This window comes from Amblyomma americanum, chromosome 6, assembly GCF_052857255.1.
Source record: "Amblyomma americanum isolate KBUSLIRL-KWMA chromosome 6, ASM5285725v1, whole genome shotgun sequence".
Classification (NCBI taxonomy): Eukaryota; Metazoa; Arthropoda; class Arachnida; order Ixodida; family Ixodidae; genus Amblyomma; species Amblyomma americanum.
In genome coordinates, this window is record NC_135502.1 from 12269854 (window position 1) to 12289801 (window position 19948).

The 19948-nt window shown below is 47.4% G+C and overlaps 1 protein-coding gene across 2 annotated transcripts in view; it reads left to right on the top strand.

Annotated features, from left to right (window-relative positions):
• Window positions 1-629: 629 nt before the first annotated feature.
• The window catches only part of LOC144136325 (homeobox protein engrailed-1-like), an 88462-nt gene continuing 69143 nt past the window's right edge, over window positions 630-19948 (top strand). For both annotated transcript variants that reach the window (XM_077668571.1, XM_077668572.1), the window contains exon 1: window positions 630-1105. In XM_077668571.1, the coding sequence (XP_077524697.1) occupies window positions 718-1105 (388 nt within the window). In that variant the 5' untranslated portion in view covers window positions 630-717. The remainder of the gene's footprint in view (window positions 1106-19948) is intronic.

Genomic DNA, 19948 nt, shown 5'->3' on the forward strand with positions numbered 1-19948 from the left:
AGAATTAGCCTCTACTAGGCCTGGCCGTAGGCTGTGCGGTGAAAGCAGGGAGCGCGACGCGGCCCTTTTTTCTCGGTGTTGCGAAAGCGGCGGCTTGATGCGCTCCTCAGGCGCTGCTTTCGAGGGGTCCCGAGCAGACGAAGGAACGAAAGCAGCTCGCTCCCCTTGTGCGATGCCTCGCGGCGGCGTCAAAGTGAGCAGGAATGCCGAGCGGAGGGATCCGCGCGGCCTGTGTCAACGGCGTGATCAATCCGCAAGGTCTCTATTATTATCTCCGGCTGGGCCTTCGTCCCGACCGGAGCTGCTCTGGGACGCCTTGAGGGAACCGCGAATCACGGCGCAGCGGAGAGGGCGCTCTCTCGCCGCCGTGCCCACTCGTAAAGGGCGGAACCGTCTGCCAAAATAGGCGTGGTCTCAAAGGTTGGTGGGCGGAGCAAGTGATGTTGCGTTAGTCACGAAAAAGAAGCGCAGGCGCCGATCAGCTTGTTTCGGAAACAATTTATCCAGAAAACAGGGAGCCGAAAGGGAAGTGGACGAGCAGGTAAGCGCCAGGGAGAGAGCGGAGTGTGCAAGAGAAAGAAGAAAGCGGCCACGTGTCCTCAGTGGGCGGGGCGTCGAAGGTGGGCGTCTCTCGGGGGCGGTCGCGGCACTCGTGGCCGGCCAGGAGAGCGCAGTGGCGGCCGAGCGCGGCTGCTGTGCGTGCAGCGGCGTGTCTGGATGCGCGCGCCCATGGCGCTGGACTTGGAGAAGCAGCGGGCTCCGAGCCCCGGTCGCCCGGGCTCGCCAGCTTCTTCGTCGGAGCGACGGCTCAAGGTGACGGCGGACGCGGCGGCGCAGCCGCACCAGCAGCAGGGTGCCGCCGCCCAGCCTGCGCCGGCGGCCGGCTCGACGCCGCCGCTCAAGTTCTCCATCGAGCGCATCTTGTCGTCCGAGTTCGGACCGGCCAGCGGACGCAGCGCGGCCGCCAAGGAGCCGCCACCGCCGTCGCGCAAGGAAGAGCGCGCCAAGTCCGCCGGCGAGTCCACGACGTCGCCCCCCAACCAGCAAGGACTGATGTGGCCCGCGTGGGTCTACTGCACGCGCTACTCCGACCGGCCTTCCTCAGGTGAGCAGGCTCGATGCCCCGCATGTTCGCCAGATACGAGAAAACACGACTGCGCGCCACTCAAGTGTTCACTGGTACAAGAACACCTTTGTACCGCGAGCGGCCGCCTGAGGGGCACTCTCTGAGAGGTGCCTTTCTAAGTTTTGACTAGGCACGAAAAATCAAAGTTGTCGCGACGTTTTGGTCATTTCAGTTACTGCGAGAGGCCAGGAAACAACGCCTTCGTGAGCTACTACTTGTTCGTTTAGGGCGCGACGGAATTGGTGACCATAATGACGCATCAACAGAAGGCACGAAATGGCTTGTGCAACAAGAAGCCATTTTCCTTAGCAGCGCCGATTATTCTATACCGCGTGAGAGATCGCATATAGAGGAGAGTGTTCCTCACGACTGACAACGGAGCATAGCTAGGAAAGTGCAAGAAACGAGGGTTCTATGGACACAAATCAATTCAGTGCAGCTAAAAACAAGGATTCGACGATGTCATCAGTAGGGCTTCTAACTATAGCTATGCGCTGCCCCTGACAGCTCCTGTGGAGAAAATTGTCCTCTCAAGTATCCGAAACCCCTAAAATGGTCAGTTCTGTGTTTCCCTCTAGATACTGCCCTCCACGCAAGTCGCACTAAAGCTGAGCCCTTCTTTCAACTCGTTCTATCATTGTTTGGTGACGTTATGAAATAGCAGAGCTGATCATTCCCTTGCTGGGATGGCATAAGCGAATAGCGATGCTTTGATCAGCGCTTCCAGCGAGCTATAACTGCTCACAGGGCCTACCGTGCATGAAGTGCACCATGCAGCTGCGGCTCGCATTCTTCCAGCATCAGTTAGTGGATGGAGAAAGTATAGCGTCACTGAGGCGACTGTCACTGAAATCGTGGAGCTTTCAACGACAGCCTTTCGCGCCGACAGGTCACCCCGTGACGTCAACAACCAGACCCGTCCGCTGTAAGAAGACAGCGTCCTGCCGAGAGATGCTCGCCCTTGGCGGCGCCTCCCAGAAGGCGGTGCAGACGGCCGGGACGCGGGCATGCATGCAGTCAACCGCGTCATCGAAGCCGCACAGCTTGACACACCGCGGCGCTGTTTCATGCTGAATAGGTCTCGCCCGCAGAATAACCACCCAGTCTGAAAAAGTCAACGCACCGCTGACTGTTACGCTGTGGTGGCCGCCGTCCTTCCTCTCGCCTGTCGCGCGCAGCCTGTTAGCGGGATGTGCGCGTTCTTATCTTATCTGGCCGGGACACGTCCGCACTTTGTACGCGTCACGGTACTCGAGCTTAAATGGACCCCACGAAGAGCACTTCTCGCCCGCGGAGATGAAAGAAGAAGCGCATGTGAAAGCACCGGCATCTTTGTCATGGCGATGGTGAGAGCAGCACGGCTTCACCTCTACGTAGTACGATCTGTGAGTGCAGCACCGCTGCCGAAGACGTGAGAACTGCTGACGAAATTGAGAGGTTCAGTAGTAGATTGGCAGCTACGAGCAGTGATTCTTAAAGAGACGCCCAAAAGAGCGTGGAGGATTTATAAATTGCGAAGTTTAATACCTAGAAGCAATGAGGGACGCCTATAGTGGAGGGCTCGGGATTAATCTGCATCGCCCGGTGTTCTCTAACTCGCGCTGACATCGCACAGCACTCGGGTGATTTTGAATTTCAGTTCCATCGAAATGCGGCCGCCGTGGCCGGGATTCGCACTCGGTACCTTGGTATCACTAGCCGAACGTCAAAGCCACCGCGGCGGGTGAGCGAGGAGGCCTTGGAGGTCCAGTATACAAGAAATGCCGCGTGTTTGCAGAGGCATTGTTAGCCCCAGCTCCTATTCCGCTTGGAAGTGGTATACGGGTATCCTTGTAGCGGCTTCTCGCAAACAGCACTGCCATTCACCAGGCACACTCAATGGACAAATGACGTGGTGTGTGCAGTGCTGCTGAATTTTCCTCACTGCACGGCCGAAAAGCTTCCTCACTGATGAGGCGATCGAGTCTGTATCCCTAGGTGCCGAACATTCACTTTATTTGCTCTCTCAGTATATATACCTGGCACGGTGCACAAGTGGTTCGGGCGTGTTCTCTTGTGGCAATTAGCTGAAGTACGCAAAAGCATTTCATCGTCAAAAACAATCAGAAATAAAAGTAAGGCTGCCGGTTGAATACTTTAAAACTGCATCGAAACGATCGGGCCCATCCCACATGATTAAGAACCGACCGAACGCGCGTGCGGTGGTCTTTCGGACTTCTATCACTGCATGCTGCAGTGTTTGTTCACGTGTATACTGTAAATTCGCTTTCGCAAATGCTGCCAAGGTGCATATATATACGTCCCCTCATGCAAAAATAAAGCATATACATAATAATATTGACCTGCTCATGTGCTTATTGCATAACAATAGCCATAAACCAGCAGATTCTCACCCTTATACATTATTCGCTTATGAATTTATTGTGGAGAAAAAGATGCGAAAACCAATTCTCTCTTTCGGTGTTCATGCATTTTTCTTTCATTATATCCGTGATCCCAGTGATGAAAATAAATTTTCGCCTGTCACGTGTTCTCCTGCGATATATATATATATATATATATATATATATATATATATATATATATATATATATATATATATATATATATATATATATATATATATATATATATATATATTGTCATTACGCGCTGAAGGCAAAAATTTAGGGCGTGCGTGGTATACCCTGCACACGCCTACACGCATCGCTATACAAGGCACTCAGGATTCATTGTTAGGATGTTAAAAATATCACACGTTCTCAGTTGAAATTGCACGGCCCAAGCAAAAAATACTTTAGCAGCTCATCCAAAGCCAATAAAAAAGAAATCGTCAGAATTTGTACAGAAAGAAGGTGAACCGAGAGTAAAATAGGGAACGCTCATAAAAATTTTCGTAATAAATTTCCTTTCCTCCCTATTTTTACAGCCGTTGTTACATGAAACATGCATAGGGCAATGCTTTCACAGTACAAAATGTAGGGACAACAGCTGGAATTTTTTCACCCCGCTTTTTATAGCCACTTCTTGTTTAGGGACCGAGAGCATTAAAAAATCACGCATTTAATTTTATACGGCGTATGTGAATAAATCATGGGATTACATTATATACGAAGCATTTCATTCTCATGGATCAGCAAAAGGTGGTTTTGAAGAGTTCATGATATCGGAACTGATCCGTTTTGTTGAGCGCAACGAAGGGCGTGCGATTTTTCGAGCTCTCAATTGCTCCCTTTCTAATGAACGATTAGATTGCTTCTTGCAATAAACCAATTCACGTAAAACGACACCAGTTTGCTGGCATCAAAATCGAACCAAGTCCGTTTGCTTCGATAAAATTTTGGTGCCGGACATGCACCCCAGACCAGGACGAGTTTGAACACTGCTAAGCTTCTGCAAAAGCTGTGTATAGCTCTTTCTTTGAAGCCGTATACGGTGGCGCCCATGTGTTTTTAGTGAGTAATTATTCCCTTAATTTGCTCCCCTTAGGGAATTCCTTGAAATACATTGGGCTGGCATGCGCGCATTTCGAAACGCGCTAAAGCGTAATACAGACCATTATATCTTCGCACAGTGTCGATGAACAAAGCAGCTAATTGAAAGAGCTGACTTCACGGAGATGTATTGGCCGGGGAATGCCTTCGCCTTGTACATACCCAACAATTATGGACGGAAGCATTTTTCAACGGGAAAGACTCTATGAACGCATTTTTTTTTCATAAACTGTAAGATTTCACTATAACAAATAATATATCCGCACATCTCCCCTCGGAAGGTTTTGCATTTTCGGGCTATGAACGTTTTTGCTATCCTCAAATACGTTCCCCATTGGTTTTGTATTGGAGGCTTAACTACTCGATGCGAGTGAGGGAAATACTTTACAAGGAAGATTTTTCTCAGCATGGTATGAATAGACCATTACCTTCAATATTTCCATAACAGTACCTTACAATATTCCATTATTCAAAATTCTTGTCCAAGAATGTTGGACAGGCACATTGCTGCGCTTAGGCGTTTGCGCAAAACAAGGACACTTGCTTTCGCGTGACTTTTGTTAGGTGAATGTGCACACTTCATGGCGCATATACAGGGTGTCCCAGCTAACTTTAGCCAGGGTTTAAAATTACACCGAGGCACTCGAAGACTACGCGACCAAATGCATACTGCTGGCTACTGTATGGAGCATGTCACACTATTTTTATATTGTGATTAATTGCGTAATTAGCCAATATTAATTAACCAATTTCGCGAGCAACGGAGATAGGCGAAACAGGTCAGTGAGAAAGTTGTATAATGGTCCGCAAAACTTCCGTTCAAACAGTTTTTAACTCTCCATCTATTACGTATCAGCTTTTTTTTTTTTTTTCGCTGGCTGCAAATTGCCGCGAAATACAAAAATACCACGTGGCATGCCCGCTTGCGCGCCGCGATTGCAGTGCTCTCAAACGTTCGGTGTAGGAACTAACAGATCTTTTAGCCCGGTGTGTTGCCCCTTAAAAGGCGGCAGGCCAACGACGCAGCAGCTGGCTGTGCGAGTTACGCCAGCGGTATGCATCCCTCGCGGCGCTCGATGATAGCGACAAGCAGACGCAGTCCTTACCGCTTGCGTTCCCGTAATCGCACAGCCAGCGCGTGCGTCGCAGCCCTGTCACATTTACAGCAGCAGCACGGCCGGCTAAATGAGCTGTTCGTTTGTTGGGCGCAACGTTTGAGAGCACCGCAGTCGTGGCGCGCAAGTGGGCATGTGACGTGGTATTTTTTTTTTGTATTTCGCGGGCATCTGCAGATAGCGAAAAAAAGCCGATCCGTAATAGATGGAAATTTAGACACTGTTCAGTGAGACGTTTCGCGGACCGTTCTACAACTTTCTCATTGGACTTTTCCGCCTATCTTCGTTGCTTGCGAAGTTGCTTAATTAATTTCGACTGACTATCCAGTTAGGTCTAATACAAGAATTGTGTGAGTTGCTCCATACAATAGCCAGTAACATGCAATGGGTCGCGTCGTCTATAGTGCCGCGGCATATTTTTAAACCCTGGCTAAAGTTAGCTGGGACACCCTGCATATGTCGTTGTTCTATATATATGGTTCCAATCTGCGCTTCTCATCTGGCTTACTTCTGCCTCTTCTTTCAACCTAAATAGACCCTGTTATAGGCATGTATGCAGGACGACGACATTGTTGAATGTAGTCTGCGCCAATCATTACAAATTAAATAGCACGCAACTGGTTACATGTACGTGCCATGGATCTCCAGTACACCTTGCATACTTCCCGCGTATAAGCAGCAACGCTTTGTTTGTTCTAACGTTGAGGGTAGTGCGAACTGCTGCCTATGGGAGGAAAGTCAGAGCCACCACGTCGTGTATACAGGCAAAACAACGAGTCGGGGAACACTAGAATCGTTACAGAATACGGCCTCGCTATACAGAATTGTTTAAATGGCATGGCGCAACTGAACATGCGGTTATCTAAGAGGCTGTTGTCGCGCATTTATAATTGCATAAGAATTGTGCATGCATATATATATATATATATATATATATATATATATATATATATATATATATATATATATATATATATATATATATATATATATATATATATATATATATATATATATATATATATATATATACACACTGTAGCAGTTGTCGTTTGATAACAGGACAGATTCTGCGTGAGGCGACAGATTTGATGGCCACCTCGGCACTGCGCGACGTTAGTTTCATGCATTTGCCTGGCGTGGAGGATGCGCCTCATTTTTCGCGCTTTGCTTGCGTCGCTGTCGTGATTAACTCATTTACCGTCAGGGACACAACTGCTCTTGCAGTGCATGCGGGAAGGAGGACGCTAATAGATAGTAGCGCAGCGTGATTGTTCGTATTATATACACGCGCGCTATAATTGGAGCACCGCTCGTGTGACTGCATGCAGCGCGGTCCTCGCGACAGTGCAAAATCGACTCGGCCACGAAGTGCTGACGTGAGTTGAGCGAGCGGCGTCCATGGAGAGCCGGGCGAGGAGGTCCACATTTGACGACTCGCCGTGTGGACTCACACGCCCGGGAGGGTTATGAATCGATTGAGTGCCTCCGTCCACAGCAAACACTCGCCTTCCTCGCGTGCAAGCTTTTAAGGCTGTGCTCGTTTGTTTTAAGCCGGTGTCTGTGTGGAAATGGAGCGCGCGTTCTCCGCCACACAGCAGTTGTGTACATTTGCCGCCTATAGATTTCCCTCCTGGCGATTTCCGCCGACGTCGACACGCGCACGCTGCAAAGTGGTCAAAGGAGGCCAATTAAAAGCACTTCGCGATGATTCGCTGTGTGCAGAGTTGATCCGGCATTATCAAAGGACAGCTTCGCCGCACGGCAGCAAGGCTTACAGGGTGTTATGTGTTTCTCTGCGAGGTATTGCACTGTTTTATTTTGAGCTGTATTGCACGTCATCGCAATGCGTTGTATTGTTTTCAACGGCATAATAAATACACGGTGACCATTAGAAGTAACGAGGTACACACGCCTCCTGGCTTTTGAAGTATATTGTATGGCCCTTAGTTTTCGTATTTTATCTTTTTTGTGTGTGTGACATTAAGGGTTTGAAATTGGCGATATTTTTTAAACTCAAATTCGGGTAGAAGCCGGGCTATTCAGCAAAAATTGCCATAAATGGGGGGTTTTCGGGTCGTATTTGGCAGAAAAAGCCAATTTCTTATGAGTACTCCAATTTGTGCAGGACATAGGGTGCTGTATTTTTTGCTCATTATACTTTCACGCAGAGTGCGGAAATGGCAGCGCACACTAAGGAAATCATGAAGTTTTTTCTTGTTTGTTAAAATTATTTAGTCGCATGCAATACCATCTCCGCCACAGCACACCCGCGTTTGTGCAAGATGCGTGTCTTTGTACTGCTAAAATATTCATTCAACATCACAGCGACCATTTTAGACGCAATTAAAAGAGCCAGCAAGGCGTCGTTAGCGTGGGCAGCGCTTGATGAAATGATGTCAACAAGATGTTCGCTCAGTACGTGATGTTTGGTTTCTCGCTTCTGAAACGGACTTTACGAATTCATACTCAAATTAAATCGGGTTATGAATACCAAGCATTAAAATAGAGGTTTAAAATCGTCAGTTAACCGAAAGCGGAGGTCTGTATAAGCACAAAATTTCCGATAATTAAAAGCGCTGTCTTCAGATTTGTACACTAGAAAACTGTACTCGCTGTAAGGGGAATATTCGGGTATAGAAATCGAGTTTAGCAGAATTTTTAAGAAATCTACTTGGGGTCAAGAATCGGCTAAACGCGGGTTTTATCCGGAAACGAAGGGCCCTATTATAACGTGCTCATGTGATATATGTTTCATGCTTTATCGCGTAATAGAGACGCGCATCAAGTGAATGCAGTTTTTTTAATGCCGAGAACTCGCGACGTTGTGGTGGAGCAGATTAGTTTGCAGGTTTTATCCGTGACTTCCGGCGCGGCTTGAACGCGGTAGATCTTGCTCCTATTGGGCAAACACTATATAAGCCAGCGCGAACTGCATGCTTTAGCAAAGGTGTATATGGCTTGTCCCGCAGCAGGCAGAATTAAATAACGCAAGCAATGGAAGGGCTAACTGCTCAGGTCTACACTGTGCGCCACTCTCTTAACTTGTCTGACCGGGGAAGAGTCTCTTCATGCAAGAGAAGAGAAATAACTTACAGTTCACAGAACCCGCGGGCAAAATAGAACGTACGACGGGCGTGTAGCTATACCTATCAAAGCACGCTTAAAACCTCAACGAGGCCGACGTCGTATATTTCCTAAGTATAGCTTCTAGAACCACCTTCCTTTCAAAGGAAAACTCATTACACTGACAACGCAGGGCATATGTCTATCATCAAATTACTGTTCTGTAAGTATGATGCATATATCATACCACACTGCGTAAGTGCTATGCGGTTTTATGCGAACATGATTCTGAAACACGCCGCGCCAACCGCGGGTTGTGAGTCGAGGCTGCTATATATATTTATATTTAAAATTTTATTTACTCTTGCGTAAACCTTGATGAAGAGATCGAATAAAATATAGTTGTTACACGTCAACGAGCAGAAAAAGAAAGCTCCATACTGGGGCGGCTCACTTTTGGGCCGGACTTGCAGTTAAAAGTGTGCCTGCATCATGTACGCGTCTTTGGTGATGTATATAAATTCACGGAAGGACAACGAAATGGGATGCGTGGGAGAATTCAACATTTACAATGTTTCGCCAAATATAGAACAAACCGCGCGCTACCACAGTGAACTCCTATAATAGCAGGATATCCTGTCTTATTTTCATTTTCTTTCTGTCACTGCAAGGCACAGACGGATATTGCAGATTTGATTACTGTGAGGCGCCGGGCCTACATCCTACATTCGCTGCAAATTAAAAAAAAAAGAAACATTGCCTTGTGCATCTTGGTTTCAATGACTGTTGGCTTTCTTCATATATATATATATATATATATATATATATATATATATATATATATATATATATATATATATATATATATATATATATATATATATATATATATATATATATATATATATATATATATAATTATGAAGTAAGTCTATGTACACACGCGGCGACTAATAGAGCTGCAATCGGGGTTGGAGAAAGCGTAATCACGCATTGTAAATACATCTTGTTTGTGCGCCTGCGTGTGGCCGCGGTGGAGATGACGCCCTCCATTAAAGCGATTACTGCGACGAGGATGTTGAGCGCCACGCTGCAACCCGTTGGGTTGGTATAGACCGATGAGAATAGAAGCAGAAGCTGCAGCCTAGCGCGGGGAAAAATGCGTGAGAAGCGCTCGAAAAGCGTACTTTCATGCTAGTTTTTAACGCGACAGCGTTAAAGGCCCCGTTACGCGTAAAATCTGGCGTCCGCGTTGTCGGCGATAAATGGGGTGGCGTAGAGGGTGGCCCATGACAGCGTGGAGTCATCACAACGCACCCACAGGATTGGGAGCAAACTATCCGCCCTGGCTGGTACGTGGCAGTTGATTTAATGGTTGATCGCGACAGGATGTTCGGGAAGAGCAAGCACACCGGTGGGAGCATCTGCCATCGCAGGCCGCATCCCTTAACCGCTTCACCATTGCCCAAGGAGTGGTATAAGGACTCCCAGGGACATATGAATGTAAAGTTGAGAACGACCAATTGCGCATATATATTGGCATTAGCTCATTAACGCTCTCGCGTCATATCCTTAAGGCGGAGCTTAGGTGCCCCTTCCAATTGTTTAGTTGTTATCTCATCAAAGTTATTCCACAGTGCGTAGTATTTTCCCGAGGTTTGTACCTTTTCGTAACCTACTATCAGCTGGCTCAAAAGGCCGGGCACTGCCCCAGGCGAGAGCAGTGAACGTGCGTCCATTTCTGTGAAGCTCGTCAGCGCGTCTTGGAAGCCAGCGTGCAGACGCGGCGCGCACGCCGAGTCTTCGCTGGCGGCAAGAGCCGCGCGCGTGACATTTTTCGCGTGCCGACCGGGAAAGTCGCACGAGGCACTTTAACGAGGGGAACGGCATTCGCTGGGAAATGTGCGCCCGTTATGCGGACGATCCGATTCAGCCTCGCGCGCGCTGAACAGCAGCCGATCGTTACACGGCGCTGATTTATGCGGCCGTCAACAGTTCTCTCGTCGCGGACTCCTTTGCTTATTCGATTTTTTCACTTGGAACTTACTCGGGCGCCAGCTGACCTCGGGCAATAACGAGGAACGTGACTGCCGGACTCGCGCGAGGCCTGTTTTTCGCTTGCATACGTGTAATACATACTGTCGGCCTTTTAACGCGGTAGCGTTAAGGGCCCCGTGCTGCAGAAAAGCCGGCGTCGTCAGCGTCGGTGTCGTTGGCCGTGAGCAAAAAATCCACGAAAAATCTCCAAAGGAGCAATCTAGAGGCAGGTTGGCCACCTAGGTCACGTGACCTTGTGGTGCCATCACAACCTGCCCAGCGGATTGTGAGCAAACTGCCCACCGTGGCTGGTGGCACTTAAATTAATGATTGGTCGCGAGAGGTTAATTGCTCGGAAAGAGCAACCTAGGTCGCACAAGCCCCACCGGTCGCAGCATCTGCCATCGCTGCAGGGCAGTAACACATTGCTTAACTGCCGCATGCACCACTGCGCCAGGGGTTCTATGAGGACTCCCAGTGATCTACGAATATAAAGTCGAAAATCACCAATTTACCATATATGGGCATTAACCCATTAGCGCTCCCACGTCATATCCTTGGGGTGTAGCTTACGCGTGTCCCCTTCAGCTTTTTCCATGCCGTCAATGTGCCTGTTGTCGGCCGATGGCGTGTAAATGCGAATGTTATACCTGTCCTCTGCTGCTTGCACATATGTCAGTCTGCATGGCATATGGGCGCACATACAGCTGAGCGCCCGTAGTGGGATTTTCTCGTCTTAATTTCAATTCATGCATTCTAAATTATCATTTAGGTCTTGGTTTCCTTACTTAGCTTTATTGGACACCCGCGACGCATATATACGCCAAGCAAGTGTTTAAAAATCATGAAGTTCCGAGCAGTCCAAAAGGCATCGCTTCGAGTCTATAAGTTAAAGAAAACCCTTTCAGCGGTGACCTTATGCTCCGCCTTTTGACTGGTTTTTTCCCTGACCTTGTGCTGCGCTGCACTATTAGTGGCCACGGCACGGTTACCACTGGGTATGCTGTTCGAGGGACTGTCAAAGGTGAAGACAACGTTGTTTGCCGGACGATATATATGCTTCAGAGATGAAATTGTCTATAGAATATAGCTGAAAATGTATGCATATCATAACCTTCTGAGAATCGACGGCAGCAGATATGTATCGCTAACAGCATCTAGAAAAAATAACACACAGCATACATAAGTACAAATTTCACATAGACACATTTAGTTTTGCATCCATTCTACAGGAAATCCGCGCATTGTATTGATTACTTCAAAACTTTGTTACTTCGATCAACACATTTTCCTAAGCAGCCAAGGGCTAGTTTCTCATGGAGGCAAAATTTTGCTAAAACTTGATCTGTTTTGTTAACTGAACCTGCAGGACTGCATGCACTTCCTAACGCATTTATGTATACTATTATGGGTGCTGTATATTTAATTGCATTTCTGTGAACTCGTATATTTGTTTACTTAAAATCGAATGTCTATAGAGGTTTTATCTCCGCCACGGCCCCCCTTGAAGCCAGCAGTGTCTGTCAACAGATGAAAAAAAAAATGAACTTAACTATTGAGACTTCGTAAAGATAGAGCGCAGATATATAGCGCAGGGGTAAAAATTTTCATATAATCATGTTGAGCACAAGGGATCAAGGTATACCTTGGAGAGAGAGAGAGAGAGAGACGTATACCTGCCACACGCGTTAACAATGCGCTCTGAGAGCGTCAGAAAGAAATCTGGAGTCCTCATCCGTGCCTGAGCTGGGATGCCAGGTCAGAGCCTTTGGATAGGTGCTGCATGGCGCCCCAGTCGTGTCAGGAGTAAATGGAACATGACTCCGTGGTCTAATTGCTTCAAGTCCTAGGCACTGAAAATTCAAAGGCGCATTTACAAGCGCTGAAGAGCACACCCGATACTCTCACGCTTGGGTGCACATGTGCATCTAAAATCGCACCAGATCGCACGTCAGAGCGCTTTCATCCCAGAAGCGTGTGAGATCCGATTTCTCGTATAATATCATTTGCACACCAATTATGCGAACAGACATCGGAATATTACCGCACAGCATGTCCACTTTTACTGTTTGAACAGTACGTATACAGGGTAACTAAATACGTCGCGCTGTTGACCGCAGTGAACCACATATTGTTTAGGTTTTCCTTTTATGCGTGATAAACTGTTTCATTTGCGTGAGTTCTTTCTCGTTTTTTTTTCAGCAGAACATCAGCTGCTTTACAACCCTTGTGTCATTGTTTCGCCATGTTTTAATTTGTACCGCTTGCGCAACACACGGTACGTAAGTATTATCAGCAACAAATGATACACGAATAAAACAACCCTGTCAGGAGGAAATGAGGAGACCTTAGGCGAGAGAAGCGCAATACTGGCGCAGGTTTTCTTGCTCCCACTTCATCTGTTGTTGACGTACATTGGCCGGCGCATATCAGAGCCGTGAGTAATCTTCGTGGGAACCTCATCAATGGCTGCATCGCAAGTACGAGACAGTTTATTTCAACAAAACGAACCCAGAGTGGAAAGCCGCTCAGAAACAACGAACGGGACACTGTGGTGTCTCGTGGCATCACATGCAATATATATATATATATATATATATATATATATATATATATATATATATATATATATATATATATATATATATATATATATATATATATATATATATATATATATATATATATATATATATATATATATATATACACATGATGTATAGCATATGCCAGCTATAGGTATGTTGCATTATTCAGCACGCATAGAGGAGAGACTGTTCAAATTTCGTGCATATACGATCAAAGCGCCTGTGCAAGACGAAAGCACGCAGAGAAGCTTGCCTGATTAAAACCGGATGTTGTCTTTCACACATATAACGAAACGGAAAAGGGGCAAAAAAAGTAACGGTGCATAATAATGTTTCTTTGTATTGCTAGTCTGTGAATAGTTTTACGACTAATTTTAGGCTCATTTGCTTGCAGGTAAGGAACCCATGTCGGACATTCTGGGGCAAACGTTTTGAAAATTGCAAAATTGTAAGATACTGTTATGGAAATATTGAAGGCAAAGGTTTATTATTCTCATACGTAGTAAAATCTTTCTTTCAAATTGTTTCCATTGATTGCATCGAACAGTTAAGACGGCCATAGAAAAGCCAATGGGGAACTCATTTGACGATGGCAAAAACGTTAATAGAAAAACAAAAACCATGACTGCCGTCGGGTGATCTGTGGATATGTTGATTGTTATAGTGAAATCTTGCATTATACGAAAAAACAGCATTCATCAACGGTTTCCTACTCAAAAATGTTTTTGTCCCGGATTTTTGGGTACGGCAAAAGTTGTTAAAAAGTTTTTTTTTTTTTAACCAGCAGTAAACGGACTTGACGATCAACCACATACACAGAACAGAAGGCAAAATGAAGAGATCGTAAAATTTGGTTTGCAATACTAGCGTGCTCAAAATCAACATCTTATGCGTCAGCCGCCGGTCCCGTCCAATCGTTCTTCATAAACATTCAGCGTTTAAAAAATCCCTACCTGTCTCTCAACACCAGAGAAGCTAGTGTGTTCCACATTCGGTCGTTTGTTCTATAGGCTAAGCGAACGTCTTCTAGTTTGATTTATTCTAGCCAGCCAAGTAGACCAGGACTGCATTCCTTAGTCATTTGCATAACAATAAACTGCTGACAAAAACGCAATCCAGAGGTCGCCGTGGCAACAACTCGCAATTTCCTAACATAGTGCGGTGTACAGTGATATCCGTTGTCGACATTACCAACATCGGAAATCAGTGAACGAAAAACAAAGACAAAACAAAAGTCTGTCGGGAAACAGGGAAAGGGAACCACTCTCGCTTCCGCAGACAGCCCCATGGCGAACAGTCCCTCTAAGACCACTGCGCGGACCACTGGACAAAACGGTCGTCAAAGCCGTCGGCTCCTTTGTATCCACACTGTGGCTGTGCCTCGCCCGCATCCTCGCCACGATTCTGTGAACCCCCGACCGTGACACGCGACCAGGCGAATTTGCTGCCCATTCCACACACTATTAATCGTATAATTGACACGACCGGGCGTCATGTACGTGAAAGTCCCCCGACAGGAGCGACCCTCTCTTTCTATGGACGCAGATTATGGCGACACTGTTGCTCTTCGGGGTTGCGTTGCCTTCGTTTCATTTTTATTTTTATTTTCTTCGCCGTACGTACCTCCCCGTGCATGCAGCCCTCTTCCCGAGTGCAGATTTTGGCTGGCGGAGCGACAAACACGGTCCCCTGTTTCTCACGCTCTCCCGGGGTGAATTAATAGCGGGCGCGATATGGTCTCTTCTGCTCGAAGCCGTGCGGGGAAGCGCCTGCGTGGCGGCGATTACACGCCGCCCCCGCCCTGGGCATGGGTGCCCCCGACAGCACCCTGGTCGCGCCGGGACACCCCTTGAGACGGCGCCCGTTGTTGTCGGGTGACTTTGCCCTTCCTTTGTGCGACGCGCATTCCGTGCACCGCGGGTGGTGGCCGTTTAGCGGCCACTTGCGGTTAACGCGGCCGCCCTCTTCTTCCCCGGAATCCTCGCCGCGGGCGACTGCGCCAATCGGCGAAAAAATCTCGCCTCCCGGGAAGTGTCCGAGAGCCGCGGTCACAAGCCGCGCTAACGGCCTGTTTACGACCGAGGGAGTGCTCTGTCCGTGGGAAGCGGGCTCAGTGGCCGGAAGTGTGCACACCTCTTAGCACGGTGGAGCCAGCAGCGAAGTAAATGTGCATTTTTTCGCGTAGCGTAGTGACACGGTGAATATTATATTCCGTTACTCTGAACATCTTTATATGTTGCGTGAAGTGCCTCGGCTGACATTGCTGGGTCTTGCTGCCTTTGCGGGCACGTACACGCAGAGCGTTGTGTGCACGGCAGCATTCGTGGAAGCTATATACTGTGCATGGCACGAAGAGTGCGCGTTTTTCCCCGCGCTGTTGACTGAACGAGGTGGTCTGTAGCGATAATGGTGCCTCCATCCCCAGAAGGACAAGGTGTTCGTCCCCAGTGGCAAGATGGGCGCGGTTTTGCTGCTGTGGAGCTCAGCGCCGTGGAGATATATGCGTACAAGTTGATGAAGACTGGCGATAAAGTTTACGCCGTGTGCTTCGCTCGATGTTGGTTCGTATAAGAAGGGCAGAACGGCCGACATTATACTTCGTGCTTTGAAAGAACCTGCATGCACGCGAATGATAAGCGTGCACTGCTTCGCCTTTAATCTAACTGAACTGTCTCGCTGCAGGTAAATCACAGGACAAGCGCATACATTCCTTCAGCTTCAACTCGACGATACCGTTTGGCTGCGCCTCAGCCGCTGGCTATCTAACGTGTTGCTGTCGCGGTGCATCGCCATATATAAAACTGACTCTGTTGAGGATGATCATTCAGTATTGAATGTTGCCCAGTGCTTTCTGAGACCGGTGTTTTTGCATCGACGTTGTTGCACTGTTAAGTACACAAACATAATTTATTGTTGTGCATTGTTCGCGATTTCTTTCTCTCGCAGCCTCTTTACAAAGCCACTTGCTCTGAGGTTTAAACTTTCAAGACATGGCATTTCAGAGAAATAAAACGATAAAATGTACTCTGGACCACGTGGCGAGCTTTATTTTACCAGGCATCTCGTCAGTAGACTCGTCCTTTGACAATTATTTTCATTATTCGAGCATCCCGCCGAGAGATATACGACCGTCTCACTCAGCTGCAGGAACAGCTGCGAGCTCATGCATGTCACGTCTTTGATGGAGTTGCGTTTCGCATCACTGCGCGGTGATGCACTTGTAACGTGTACGCAAATCTGATTGGGATTTACCTCAAGCACGAGCAAGAGCGCACATTTTGCCTCACGTTTGCAACGCCGGGCCAGCTTCTCACGAGGATGCTGACCTGGCTGGGCTGCAGGGCCGTGAACGGAGGTTCGGGTGGGATGGTTGTGAGGAAAAGAAAAGGTGCGGAAACTGTCTTATTCTTAGGGGGCACTTCAACCGCGTAAGCTATTTTCAGAAGCTTTTTTTTTTTCTTACACAGGTTGGTCTGCTCTAGAGATGCAGGCACCCACCTCCGATATAAAGCGAAAACCTCCAAGCGCACGTGTGTCAGTTTTATCTTATTGCAAAACCTGCTCGAACAGGTACATGGGGCCCTTCATGAATTCTCACGCGCTCGCGTCCCCGCTTGAAACGGAGCATTTTCTCTGCGCAATAGCCGAAAGCGCCCATTTGTCCGCCGGGAAAGGGACAGCATGCGGGACCGGACGAGTGCTTAATTGAAACGTTGCCTGCATTGCCGAGTCGGCGATAATTCTCTCGGCGCCTTATTTACGACGCCCCGGGTGGCTCTCCGCGTACAGTCGCTCTATGCGGGGATGTCCGGCGATAAGCCGACGCGAGGGGAGATAACCCTGGGGACGCCAGGTGCTCCAAATCACCGGCCGCCATGTTGTCGCCCTCCGCGGTTTAGTCGCACGTGTCGTCGGTTGTCGCCTCCTCGGACGGCTGCTGCTGCCCCGAAAAGCTGCACGCAGCGATTCCGAGTTTTTCCTTGGCCAAGAGCAGAGCACCGTGTGAGAGCTGAAAAGAGTGGTCCGCACGTTTTCAAATAAAGAGTGCCACTGAAGAACAATCGGCGCCGCGAGCCAGTCGATACTCGCTTCTTTCTTATAAGAAGGTGCAGTTGTTCATCGAAATGTCCAGCGAATGAATGAATTAAATTTTATTCACCTATTTGCACCGTGCTCCCACTTGTTAGCTTCGTTTGGAAAAGTTAATGTTACGAGCTCAAGGTGTATATACCATGCCAGGGTCCCCAGAACAGGGGTGGCTAGGGGGACGGTCGCCCCCCCCCCCCCAACATTTTTTTATAGGGGGTAGCCCCCCCCCCCCCCCCCCCCCCCACTCCAACTGCTTGTACTTGGATCAGATTTCCGACAATTGGAACACTTCAGTTCCAGGACTCTTTTAATGCAAAGGACAGTGGGACTGAGCTATTTGGCTTCGTATAGCCAGTTGAAAAGCATTTCGTATATGAGTAACCTAAACCAGTCATATCCCAACAGAAGTCGACTGTATATGTGACACTATACATGAACTTTTTAAATGCAACTGATCACTCCTCGTTAGTAAAGCTTCCCATTTCAGTTTGTTTTAGGTTGCCGTGAATCTTTGCACCGTTTGTTCGTTCGCACTCAAAACCGCCGGCACACGGCTTTACCATTTTGTTTTGTAATGCGAGATCTCCATTGATCGTGGCCATGTGCAAATGTTTCCACATTTTTGCAGATTGTTGTAGTTGTTGCTTTTGGTTCTTTATCTCGAAGGTTCCTTGACAGCTTTGAATTGAGGGCGGCCAAGAACTGCAGGCATTCAGTTCGATGACCGCCGAGCACGCTTGTGACTATCGCCGCTGCCGAGTCATTGAGCTCTTAGTGGGTGCGAGTCAGTCCCTTAGACAGTTTCTTTCGGAAGCCTTTTCGTTGTCTTCCTGACTGCTGGAGTGTAGTCGCTGCAACGTGACAATTCACATCAACCTTTGAACATTGAAAAATAAAAAATAATAAAACCTAAGATTTTATGTAAATTATTATTAAATAAATAAATAACAAAATCAGCTCGAAGTCTTGCCCCCCCTCCCCCCCTCACACACACACACACCAAACAAAAAGTTCTGGAGTCTCTGTCCCTTGCTGCGCATTGTGCCAGATGTGCACACCTGGCAGTCGGGTCTAATAACCATCTGGTGACACCCTCGCGATGTTTTGGATGGCCGTGAATTAACGCGTGTTGCAACGCTGGTTCGGCTTAGCGGGTTTTATGGTGCATACGATGCACACGCAGAAAATACACGGCCACTGACACTCACAAGGGGGCTCCCGCTATTCGGCTCGATATGCCTTGTGATAGAGTACCGGCGAGGCTATAAAGGAGCCAATTTGTTGGCGTCTCGTACCGCTGATATCATCTGGATGGTGTATGATGGAGCATCTTGCACAACATTGGATTTAGTTAATACTCGTCGCATGTGCGGAGCTTCTTAGCAAACAATTAATTCGTGCTTCTTAAAGCGAGTTCTGCTAATGTATTCGAAAATTGAGGTTTTATCTGAAAATATAAAAAATAGTCAAACAGCGATAAGCTGAAACTAAACCAGAATGAGCAAAGCACTTAACTCCTCTGCGATGCGTCTACATATAAGCGCCTTTCGAACCCATGGAAGGTAGTGAATGTCTTGCACGTTTTGTGTAAAAAAAGGCCGGAGCCACCACCATATTCAACAATTCTTGACAAAAGCATTTTTCAACGGGAATGAGCTTGTGAACGCAATTTTTTTTATATATTCTAAGGTTTGACTATAGCAATCAATATATCCTTAGATCTTACGTGGGCAGTCGTGCATTTTCTTGCTATTAACGGTTTTGCTATCGTCAAAAACGTTTTCGATTGTTTTTTTATGACTGTCTTAACTGCTCAATGTGAACGATGGAAAAACTTTAAAAGAAAGCTTTTGCTGCATCGAAAAAATGGAGCATTACTTTTAATATTTCCGTAACAGCCGCTTATAATATTTCAATATTCAAAATTTTTGTCCAAACATGCAGGACATAATAAACCGCGAACTCCTACTACGAAAGTGAATCTGAACTGCCTCTATGCAATTCATCTGCAAAGAGGGAATCTTATTGAGTTCATATAGGAGCCACCACTTAAATGCCACAATAGGTAGTGGTAGTGGAGATGTGTCTGTAGAATCACTGGGCTAGCTTAGCTATATAGCGTTTTCCATACTGCCTTCATTTCTCTCTCCAGCACTGGCATACTTGCTCGGTATATCGACGACCGCCTGTGGGCATCTGCGTTTCGAAGCTCTGAAGAAGATAAAATGCGTGCCCTATATAGCGCTTGTAGGTGCCCGAACTCCGAGAAATGATGACAGCCTTTTGTTTTGTACATTCATTTGCAGTCTGGGGAGATTCAACTGCTCGACGGTGCGCTAAATGCACATTAGCTGCCTCTCGCAGCGAGTTGTCGTAGGCACGGCATTTGTCCGTCTTAAACGCAACGGAGATGTCTGGAATGTAATTTACACT